The sequence below is a fragment of the Thamnophis sirtalis genome, unplaced genomic scaffold (assembly GCF_051295495.1).
Source record: "Thamnophis sirtalis isolate CommonGarterSnake01/CBP01778 unplaced genomic scaffold, rThaSir2_p1.2 scaffold_6, whole genome shotgun sequence".
Lineage (NCBI taxonomy): Eukaryota > Metazoa > Chordata > Lepidosauria > Squamata > Natricidae > Thamnophis > Thamnophis sirtalis.
Window position 1 is genome coordinate 129,587,074 of NW_028261386.1, and position 12,225 is coordinate 129,599,298.

At 41.0% G+C, this 12,225-nt stretch overlaps 1 protein-coding gene across 9 annotated transcripts in view; it reads left to right on the forward strand.

The window, feature by feature from the left end:
* The window catches only part of DST (dystonin), a 410,298-nt gene that overhangs the window by 227,666 nt on the left and 170,407 nt on the right, over window positions 1-12,225 (forward strand). For 5 of the 9 annotated variants that reach the window (XM_087718941.1, XM_087718943.1, XM_087718942.1 and 2 more), the window contains one exon: window positions 7,744-7,878. In XM_087718941.1, the coding sequence (XP_087575067.1) occupies window positions 7,744-7,878 (135 nt within the window). Of the gene's footprint in view, window positions 1-460; window positions 3,143-4,227; window positions 6,797-7,743; window positions 7,879-12,225 lie in introns of those variants that run through there. The other 4 variants (XM_087718947.1, XM_087718939.1, XM_087718940.1 and 1 more) reach the window with 2 other exon arrangements.

Below are 12,225 nucleotides of genomic sequence, written 5' to 3' on the forward strand. Positions count from 1 at the left end.
GGGGCCATCACGTTTATGAAAGTATTTTCAAACCGAGTCAAGAATTGTCCTATGCACTAAAACGTTTCTTTTCGTATTCAACTAACCCTAACATGCCAAAATGCTTTTCCCCCCCCTCTTGCATGATGTATATTGCTGAGAAGTTATTCCACTTTAGCTTTCGAGCAGAGACACATGCAAGTCTGCTTTGGGGCAGAAACTTCCAATCCTTGAACAGCTCTTGTCCTGAATGAGCAGAGAATTCTTCTTGAGGACATCAGTTGGTGGAACTGCAGCTTTTTTCTTTCCTCTTGTGGTGTCTTTCTGAGTGGGACAGTGGTGGTGGTGGTCAGCAGTCTGTGTCGCTGAAATACGCTGTAGGTAATAGTGTAAGTATTTGCAACCATGCGTTAACTTTATTTCAATACGTTTCAGTACTGTAGTAAAACAAACGGTAATACTTCTTTCTTTTACTTTTAAGACCTTGAAAAGCAAGGAGGCCCTTGTGCGTGGGGAATTTTCTAACTTGGAAGAACAGCAGAAAGCAGTGTTGAATGAGAACAAGAAACTCATGGCAAGAATAAGTGAACTTGAGAAGGCTCTGGAGGAGATAAGGAGGCAGAAGCTGCTGCTGGAGGAAGAAGTCCCCAAGGCCAAAGAAGATGCAGAAAGGGAATTGAAGAAGCAGAGGAAGAAAAACGAAGAGATTTGTCTTCAGAAGGCTAAGGCTGAGCAAGAAGCGAAGCGAATTTCCATGGAATTAGAGGATGTCCTTAAAGAGAAAGAAGCCGCCGAACAGGAGTTAGAACGCGTGAAACAGCTCACTCTGAAAGCTGAGGTTCAAAGAAACGCGGTTGAAGAAAACCTTCGGGCTTTCAGAATTCAGCTTGAAGAAAGCAACATGATTCGAAAAACCTTTGAAGAACACTTAAGAAGGAAAGACACAAGCCTCCAGGACCTGGAGCAGCAGAAGAAGGCTTTGATGGAAGAGCTGAAGAAGAAAACAGCCGAAGAGGAGAAGCTGATGAAACTCATTAAGGAAATGGAACGTGATCTGGAGCTGCAAGGCAGTTCGGTGAAAAACAAGTTCAGGGAAAAGGAGATAACTGACATCAGAAGGCAAATTACTATCATCGGAAGAGAAACTTGCTCGGACGTTTTCAGGGAAAAGCATGACATAAAGAACGTAGACGAATTCCAACAGATAGTAGACGAACTAACGGCGGCCAATAGGAAGTCCGAAAAAATAATTAAGGATTTAAAATACGAGCTTCACGAGCTTGAGCTACAGAATGCGTCCTCCGAAGAAAAAGCTCGCTTGCTGAAAGAGAAACTGGACGAAGCCAATCATTCTCTCCGATGCCTTAAAATAGAGCTGGACCAAAAAGAGCTGGTTGAGCAAGGTTACTTGGAACAACTAAAAGAACTTGACAAGCAGCTGCAGAAGGCCACAGGCAAAGCCGAAGACGTAATGCAGGAATCCATGGAGCTTAAAAGAATTAACATGAATTATCAAGAAGACCTCAGGTCGCTTCAGAAGGAAAAGGCCCAGCTAAAGAGGGAGCTGGAGGAATTGACAAGGGCGCACACAGAAATCGAAATCATCGCTCAGCAGCTGCGTTCGCAGATTGCCTCTCTTCAGCAAGAGAAAATGATAGCTGAACAGAGAACGATATCCTGCAAAGGGGAAGCCAGCAATCTGCAGGAGCATTTTAGAAAACTGCAGGAGCAGTTGCTTCAAAAAACAAGAGAAGAAAAAGAGAGCCAGCTGGCCGTTCAAAGGCTGAAAGATGACTTAGCCGACAGTAATCACTTGGTTGAAAAATTAAAGCAGAAGGTGGAGGAGCTTACCAGGTGGAATAGTGAAACCAAACTCATGATGACTGAAGTGCACACTGAATCAGAGAGGATAGTTCTGGAGAGGCAGATTATTGACCGGAAAAATGACGAATTAAAAGCTTTGGTTGATAGCTTCAAGGACCAGCTCCGTGTTACAAATGAAGAGCTGCACAAGCAGATCATAATTGAGCAAGAGCACCTGGATAAAATCAAGAGATTAGAAGATGAGTTGGTCAATGCCAAAGACGTAATTAATGAGTATAAACAGAAATGCGACAGGGATATCACTTATAACATGAACACTGAGATGGAGCTAAGAAACCTGAACACCCAGGTGAGTACGTTCGCTATGGAAATTAAAATGAATGAGACGAAAATCCAGCAACAGCAAGCTCACATTCAAGAACTCAACAATAAGATAAAGAAACTGCAAGACGATTTCCACCAGAAGACTTTAGATGAGCAAGCGGCGCGCAAAAAGATGGCGTCGCTCCAGGAAGAGTCAATTAAATTTAAGCACTCTGCCGAAGAGTTTAAGAAGAAATTCGACAAACTCTTGGAATCGCACAACATGGCTGAAAACGACATTTCAGGCATAAGGATGGAATGCATCAGTTTGCAGCAAGAGAAGCACATGGCTCAAGAAAACATCAGAATGTATCAGATCCAGATCGAAGATTTGCAGAACAGGCTTCAAAAATGCCGTGACCAGCTACAGCAAGGGAAACATGCAGAAATGGAACATTTGCAGAAGTACCGCAAGCTGGAAGAGGAATTCCAAATGCAGAAACGAACAATGGAGCACTTGAAGCACCAGCTAGATCTGCAGAAAAGGGAGCACTGTAATCAGTTGCGTTTGTTTCAGAATGAGATCAACAAAAAGAACGTCCAGTTGGACTTTGGGTTGAAAGGACTTGACTATGGCTACTTGGGAGATGCCTCTTTGAGAGATTTTGAACAACGTAAAGTGTGTACAAATACATCTCCTTTATTAAGAAGAAGGCAAACCGAGATAAGCAGCGCAGGTTGTAAATCTGACCAGCTACTAGCTCAGAAATTGCAAATGGTTTCCACCGATCCATTGCCACGGGAAAAGCCATTCCAGATGTCTGGAATCGCTCACTCTTTGGGAAGTGGAGTAAACCAACAATCGTATTCGGAGTATGTTTCCCAAACAAGCACGCAATTTGAAATCAGCATTGATAACAACAAATCTGCCACAAAGTTATCAGAAATAGATCATTTGAGAGATGGCAAATTACTCAGTTCACGACACGAAGAAAGTTATGAAATTGGATTAGGGAAACCACTGCATCCTCTGGAGGTACACCATACAATTTGATATTTATGGCTTGTACTTTCTGCCTTTAAGCATTCTTTAGCACTTTTCTTTTCTTCTTCTGAAGGTTCTCCATTTATTTAAAAGATGGTATCAGATCCGTAGAAAAAAAACATATTTATTTAGATGTACGTTCCACCTACACGTCTGGCCAACAATGTTAAATGTGTATATGTTATTGTAAAGATAAATGGGCACAATTCAAAACACCATCTACATTATGAGATTTGCAAGAAAAATGTCCCTTCCTACAAAAAAATTATATTCAGGATTCCCTACTAATCCCTTCCCAACCCCCTGCATGCTTTCCCTCTCTTCCAGTTGTCACTTCTGTTGTGTGGCACAATCATCCTTCACTAAGCTTGTATTTTTGTCCTTTTAGATTTTTTTTAAATAGATTTTTTTTTGTACATTTGTAAAAGATGACTTTCCCTTGGGCACACCAATGACCAGTTTTGGCTACAATCCGGCCATTGTGGGTCATGACACATACCTATTAGCCAGGGGTGGGTTTCAACCGGTTCGCGGCGGTCCCTGCGAACCGGTTGGTCGGCGAACCCAGAAGTAAGTAACTTCCGGGAACGGCGAAGGGCGCGCACGCACGCCCGCGGTCCTTACCCGGTTTTGACGAGTTCTGCGCTTCCACGCATGCGCAGGACGCATACAGCGCCTGCGCGATCCTCCAGGAGCAGCTGGAGCGTCGCGCAGACGCTAGTACGCATGCGTGCACCACGCGCATGCACGAGGACGCCGCCGGCCCCGTTCCAACCGAACCGGTTGGAACGGGGCGAGAAACCCACCCCTGCTATTAGTTGGAGTAATGATCACCAAATTGCAATTGTTTAAATTGTATGCACCAAAGCATGTTCTTTCTTTTTCCTATTGTTTTTCTGTGTTTCCATTCAGCTTTCCTGCTCAGGCAGCTTCTGTGTTTTGTCAGTACTAATAAACGGGCCCATGCTTGTTTGTGTTCTGCATTCCTCCCTCCCACTTACTGTAATGATGCGATGTTGCTTTCTAAAGATAATATCCTTCACAATGTTAAAATAAAATAAAATTCCTGTTTACAGATAGTGAACAGCAAGCAGTATGGTTTACATGCTGAAGCTTCTACATATAATCAAGAAAATGGCAAGACATTTGGTAATGAAGGAAGACTTCTTGAGGGATTCAGAGCATCAGAAGGGTTTAGGAGTGAAGATGTTTCAAAGAACAGTACTGCCTTAGAGGAGAAGCAAGCGAAGGAGATTCCTACTGAATACGATAAGATAACATTTCAAGGCCTCCGAGAGGAAGTAAATGCCAGGCAGCTGATTGAAGTTAAGCTTCTAGACTTGACCACAGCTGGACAGCTCCACTCAGGAAAGAAGGCCGTTGCTGAGGTGCAAAGAGACCTTGAGATTTTTTTAACAAAGCCTACTGCCATAGCCGGGCTGTACATAGAGGCTAGCAAAAACAAGATCTCTCTTGCTTCTGCAGCTAAACAAAGAGTGATTGATAAAACATCAGTTCTGTCGTTGTTAGAAGCCCAGGTCGCCACAGGTTTTATCATTGATCCCATAACTGGTAAAAAATTCTCAGTGGATGAATCAGTCATAAGCGGACTGGTAGATTATGAATGGAAAACTAGGCTTCTGGAGGCAGAAAAGGCAGTTTTAGGTTATCTGTTTTCTGGGAAAAGGCTGTCTGTTTACCAAGCAGTGGAAAGTAGAATCTTAGAAAGGCAAAAAGGCAAAAACATTCTCGAGGCTCAGATTGCCACTGGCGGGGTCATTGACCCCGTCAGAAGCGTCCGTATTCTTCCTGAGACGGCAGTCGAGCTAGGCTTGCTGAACAACACAATGCTGAAATATTTACACGAACCTTCTAGTAACAGAAAAAGCTTTGAGAATCCCAATAACAGGCAAGCCATGTATTACAACGACTTGCTGAAATTGTGTGTGCTTGATGTAGCTAGCAAATGCTTCCTGCTTCCGGTTGGGGAGCGGAAAATCAGCACCCCATCTGCAGAAAAGATTCATAAGGTATCCGTGGTTGACATTAGCACCGGTGCGGAAATGACTTCCTACGAGGCGTATAAAAAGTCCCTGATAGACAAAACCACGTACCTTGAGCTTTCCGGCCAGGAATTTCAGTGGAAGGAGTCCACGTGCTTTGACGCCAGTGGAAACTCTTACTTTGTTCTGTCGGACCTGAAAACGGGGCTGCAGTTCAATATTGATGAGGCCTTAATTTCTGGCAAAATAGACAGAGGGTCGGTCAGTAAATACAAGGAAGGGCACCTTACGGCTAGTGAGCTTGGCGACATTTTGTTGACCAATTCCAAGCCGCATACCGACCTCCACAGTCCCATTGCAGGGGTCTGGCTGCCGGAGACAAATGAAAGAATGACTATTGTAAAAGCTTCTCGCAAGAACCTGGTGGACAGGAACACAGCGCTGAGGTGCCTGGAGGCTCAAGTCTGCACAGGAGGGGTCATTGATCCCTTGACGGGAAAGAGATACCCACTGGCAGAGGCCTTGCAAAGGGAGTTAATTGACGAGGCGTGCGCCAAACACCTTCAGCAGTGTGAATTGGTCTTCACTGGCATTAAGCACCCTTTATCAAACAGTATTCTCTCAGTCGCCGAAGCAATACACAAAAACCTTCTAGACAAAGAAGTCGGCACTCGCTGCTTGGAATATCAGCATTTGACGGGCGGGCTGATAGATCCCAAATCTCATTCCAGGTTGTCAATGGAGGATGCCATCAAGAATGGCCTAATTGATGCTGTTACTGCCACAAAAACTCAAGACGATAAATTCTACATAAAAAGCCTGATGTGCCCTAAGACAAAAAAGCAATTAACCTATCAGGAAGCTCTCCAGGGCGCTATTTTTGACTGCCATACAGGGCTACGCTTGCTAGAAGCCTCCGAGCTGATCACCTCAGGTATATCAAGGCTCTATTATTCTACCTAGTAACTAAGCTAACCTGGCTGCCTTTATTTTTTTGAGACAACATTTTTGTAACAACAGATTATTCTTAAGAGTAAACAGGGACCATACCCACCCCCCACCCCCAGTTACTAGCACCGATGACATTACCTCACTGGGTAATTGAATATTTTCCAGTTTACAACCAAGTTCAGAGGCTCTGCACCAAGGACTCCACAGATCAACCTTGAGCTACAGATATTCTCTGTAGGTTCCATTCTGTGATAAAGGACAAAACTCTCACATCATAGAAATAATTCCCATTTATGTAGTTGTACAACATGGTGGAGGGAAAAAAAAACCCCACTCAATCCCTGAACCTTACAGCACAGTTTGGCTTTGCTTATATATATGGTGGTTTGCATACTCTAAATCTAGTATTGCTCTATGCTTGTAACCTTAGAAGACAATAAAATTTAGATACGTCTGTGCTTTACTGGTTTCTGTGGAAGATTTAAATTCATGCTTTTTTCCTCACTTCAATTATGATTGGATTGTGCTTCAGTTGCTGCTGTTTTCTATAAATAAAAATACTAGCGTATAAGAAGATGAATTATATTGATAACGTTTCACTTCATTCTAATCTGATTTTTGCCATTCCAGCTGAACTTTTTTAAAATTTACTTTAAAAAATATATATATTCCATTGTAATCAAATAAGTGTATGTTCTGAAAAAAAATATCATAAATTTCAAGGATTTCCATCAAAGTTAAGTACAGAAGAGAGTTACGTGTGAACATTCTCATAATGACTCTTAAATACTTCTGCCCATTTTCAGGGAATCGTAAAACGTGTAATTATAATGCATAGTCATAGATAAATTATATGACAAAAATATATTAAAAAGAGTAGAAGCTGCAAACTCTCATTAAATTGAGTCTGTCAAAGTAAGGTAGTACAATCTTAAGTACTTGATAATGAATTATATTCATCGAGGCCTATATCTTAGTTTAAATATTTAATATTGGTGAGTCAAAAAAATTAAGGGCAGTTTTATAGTCCTGTTATATCGATTAAAATGATTGTTTTCTCTTTATTTTGGCACTTGGGCCTTTTCCTTTCTTCTAATTGGATAATTCTAATAATCATCAGTGGAGATGGCTACACAACTGTCAAACTGTGGTTCCTTTCTGATTGATCAATTATCGCCTGATGAATGAAAATTGTATGACATTTTGTCTATGGGAAAGGGTTTTAGATGTTTTATATTAATGAAATGTGGTAACCTTTAACTGCATGATATCAGGTGTGGGTTTTTATATCTAATGCAAAAGCTGCAGTTTAACTAATAAAAGTTTTCCTTCCCATTGTTAAGGAAGGACAATGAATGGTTTCTGTCATATTCATTGAACCAGCTCTGAATAGAAGAATGTGTTCATATGTATAATAATATCTTGTTTTTTTTTAAATCTTAAAATAACGGTTGACATTTTAAAAATATGTTAAACCCTCCCCCCCCCCTTAATTCATACATAATGACACACCAGTAACTGGGATACAACTTCGGCAATAAATTTCTTAACAGAGTAATTGTGTTTGGTTCTGTACCGATTGTTTAATGTCCGGCAATTTTAAATATTTCTGTATTTGTAATGCCCATTGTTCATCAGAAATCAATGGAAGAAGAAAAGAGAGAACACGTGGAAAAAACTGGGGACTTATTGAAATGGGTTACAGAAATCACCAAGAGCCTCAACAAAGGAAGCGGAGAAAGGGCTGAAAAAGCAGATTTTCTTAAGAAGCAGGTATTAAAACATTGCTTCAGTGTATATAATAAACAGCTGCATGGACCTGCAATATTTGGTTTTTCCATGTCTGTAGTTCTGCTAAGGAGTCGTGCACATTATTTCATTTCTTCATACCAACAAGCTGAAGGGTCTCAGGCCAGATTCTTTGTATATGCCCTACATCAGTCCTAATATCACACTCCTTTGGTTTCAAATTTTCACAAAATGTATATTCAACTACACTAATACTTAGATTTATAGATCACTTTTCTCAAAGAATAAACCTGTCATGATTCCATACGGTAATGAACGTTTAGAGAATGTTTTCCTTGTTTTGTCACTTAACCACTTGTCGATGTATGATTTTGGAAATGGGCCATGAAGGTGCCTGCTCAGTTCCAATTCTCAGACCAATTAGATCGCACAGGTTAGGTCTCCTCCGGATTCCATCCGCCAGCCAATGTCGGCTGGCGACTCCCCGGGGGAGAGCCTTCTCTGTTGCAGCTCCAGCCCTCTGGAACGATCTCCCTGTTGAGATCCGGACCCTTACTACCCTACCGGCCTTCCGCAAAGCCACCAAGTCCTGGCTGTTCCAGCAGGCTGGGGGGAGCTGAGAAGCATCTACCGCCACGGAAATTGTGAATGTTGGTTTTGTTTTTAATATGTTGTCTTTGTCTCGTTTCCCACCTTTCCCTTGTCTTTTGTGAGCCGCCCGGAGTCCTCCGGGAGTGGGCGGCATACAAGACAAATAAATAAATAAATAAACAAACAAACAAACAAACAAACAAACTGGTATCTGGCAAGAGGCTACGCTTAAAAAAGAAAGACAGAAACTACCTGGAATGAAGGGTATACAGGGGTTATTACTGCTAAAATAATTTATTTCTCCAGAGTGTTCAGAACCAACTTGTCAGCCTAGTTCAGTGGTTCCCAAACTTGGCAACTTTAAGACTTGTGGACTTCAACTCCAGAGCTGGCTGGAGAATTCTGGGAGTTGAAGTCCACAAGTCTTAAAGTTGCCAAGTTTGGGAACCACTGGCCTAGTTGGATGATTTGTGGGGAGGGTGGGTTGTGTTTTTTTTAAGACGTGAATTTTTGGGTGTCCATGTGGGTTTTTTAACCATCCCAAGCAGGGCCTGTGGGTTACGTGAATCACAGGTTGCCACTCAGGAAAGAACAGTGTATTTGAAAGTACAGTTGAGCAGCCCATGGTATTTTCATAGGGCCAACAAAATGATAGGAATCACATCTCTAACATTACTGATTTCTGTTGCATAACCTCAGAAGAGTCAACCTTCATACTAAGGAGAGTTTGGTCTGTGAACCCAGCTTCTTCTGGTTTAGAGCCGAGGTGGCGCAGTGGTTAGGGTGCAGCACTGCAGGCCACTTCAGCTGACTGTTATCTGCAGTTCAGCGGTTCAAATCTCACCGGCTCAAGGTTGACTCAGCCTTCCATCCTTCCGAGGTGGGTGAAATGAGGACCCAGACTGTGGGGGCGATATGCTGACTCTGTAAACCGCTTAGAGAGGGCTGAAAGCCCTGTGAAGCGGTCTATAAGTCTAACTGCTATTGCTGTTGCTATTCAGCAACATCTGGGTAAACAAATCATAGCATAGTATGTTGTGAGAACTCTGCTCAAATCCATTCAAGTTAAATTTACACTAAATTAAAATGTCCTTTTGTTAAAATTTAAAACGTTTACCTTATACATAAATTGAACATATTAATTCCTCAGAAAATAATTCTCAACCAACAATGAAGCATTATAGATACATTTTTGCTAGACATACTTACAGATTTTTGTCATGAGTAGAAGGCTTTTATCTCGTTTCTATCCATTCAGTGAATATTACTGTAACGGAGGCATATTTTATAGATTTGGACTCAAATTTCATCTTAAACCTTTATCAGTTATATTCAGAAGAAAGTAAGCTCGATATTTTTTCTTTTGAAAAATCCAAAACAATGTCATTACGGATATTCATTGCAATTAAAGAGAGGATGATTTGTTTTGCGTGGCTCCTTCCCCTGCCGATTTCTCCCTTCAGGAATATATTGAACCAATATTATGATATCAAGGGATATTCATCGTGCTCCGAATATCAGACTCTTCAGTGCAGACTTCACAGAATTAGCCATCAGGAGAACATTTTTTTTATATTCATACTCATACCTTAGTTTCAAAATATGGTTCAGTGCTGGGAATATTCAGAGAAACAAAAGAAAAAGGAAGTGGCTTAAAAAAACATGGCCTGTGAGAATAGCCCTGGATTGTCACTATGGGCAAGCTAAAGAGTCTATTTTATTGCCTTTATTAGCTCACCTGGATCATTCAGAGAAGTCACTTTTTAGAAGCTAGAAAGGTGTAGCTACTTCCAGTGTTAAAAACTCTTTGCTTTTCAGCCCCCCCTTTCAGGCGGACTGTCACCCAGTTTTCTGAAGTAAATGTTGTGATGTACCATGATAAGGATAGTAAGAATCTCATCTCCTGACAGAGTGTCATCTACAAAGAAATACTTTTGAGTAGTAATAAGTATTGTGGATGGCTATGGGCTGTTTTAGCCTTTATTTATATGATGCTATTAGGTTTCTTGGTAGAACTTTTAGGTTATGTAAGAAAAATATTTGGAACGCCAGGAAGTATTCCTTAAGTATATATATGTTTTGGTTCCACCACAAAACCGCGGTAGAATAAAGTGCGCTCGACGAAAGCTCATACGTGACGTCATCACAGCGCGATGAAAACATTGCGCTGTGAGCGGTAAATTTAAAATTAAAGCGAAAACCTTACCCTAACCCCCCCAAACCTAACCCTAAACCTAACGCTTAACCTAACGCTAAACCTAACGCTAACCCTTAACCTAACCCTAACCCTAACGCTTAACGTAACCCTAAACCTAACCCTAACCCTTAACCTAACCCTAACCCTAACTCTAAACCTAACCCTTACCTTTATGTGAATCGGCTTGCTTTAATTTAATTTTAATTTTAATTTAATTTATTTTTAATTTTTTTCGTCGCGCTGCTGATGACGTCACGTACACGCTTTAATCGGGCGCGCTTTAGTGGACCGCGGTTTTGACGGGTCACGATATGTTTTATGACTGCTGTAGGCACCTAGTGGATAGTGTCCATCCACAATGAATGAAATATTCCACTCAGAGCAATTTGGCAATTACTATCATCATTTTAAATTAATTTGAACTCTTGAAAAGCTTATGAACTGCGTAAGCTTTCAACTGCACGTAGACTCCACCTCATCTAATGTTTTGCTTCTGTCAAGTCACATTAGGCAAAAGCGAATTAAAGATAAGACTAGAGAATAGCAAATAAAAGCTTAGTCGTTCAGATCTACAAGTTCTTCTAGCTTTTGTTGATGTTCTTCCACTTCCATTCATTTTCAAGCTATAGCCAAGGTAGGCTTATAGTAGCAATGAAGTGAAAATTCCAGTAGAAACGAATACATGTAGCTCAGGGTTGAATCCCAAAGAGAAAGTTGTAGATTGTTCTTCAAAAAGAGTTTTTATTATATTGCCCAAGGTCTGAAGGTGTTTGATAAATTACATCTTTAAGTTGGCTCCAGCCCATTTTGGGGAAATATTCGTCAAAGTTAATTCAGTCTTTGTTTTTAACTAAAATAACTGAGGATTGGTATAATTTAGAGCCCCTGACTTAGAATCAGTCATAAATGAAATATCACAATCCTAATTTTGCCATAGTAATTCCAGCCTTTCACCTCCCACAAACGGGTAAATAAAAATTCTGCCTGGTGATGCATTATATTCCTCCAGCTAATGTAAAAAACAAAACAAATAAGCTTTTGAGATGCATAATTATCTTCAACTACATATTGTGGAATATTGAGTGTATTCACTTTAATATCATAATAAAATTGTAAAAATAATAAAAGGTGAAATGCAAATAATCAGCCTGTTTTCCCTTGACAATATGTGCTTACATAAAGGCCACCTAAAGCAAAGACCAGAACAGTTTAGGGAGGAAAAATAGAGACTTAATTAGCACATACTTATTTATTTAATATTTCTTTACATTCAAAATTCACTGTTTTTGTTTCCTGTTAAACGAGCTGTGTCATTGCTTTGCTAATTAAGCATATAGCAGTTAGCAATAGCAGTTAGACTTATATACCGCTTCATAGGGCTTTCAGCCCTCTCTAAGCGGTTTACAGAGTCAGCATATCGCCCCCAACAACAATCCGGGTCCTCATTTCACCCACCTCGGAAGGATGGAAGGCTGAGTCAACCCTGAGCCGGTGAGATTTGAACCACCCAACTGCAGATAGCAGTCAGCTGAAGTGGCCTGCAGTACTGCACTCTACCCACTGCGCCACCTCGGCTCATATGT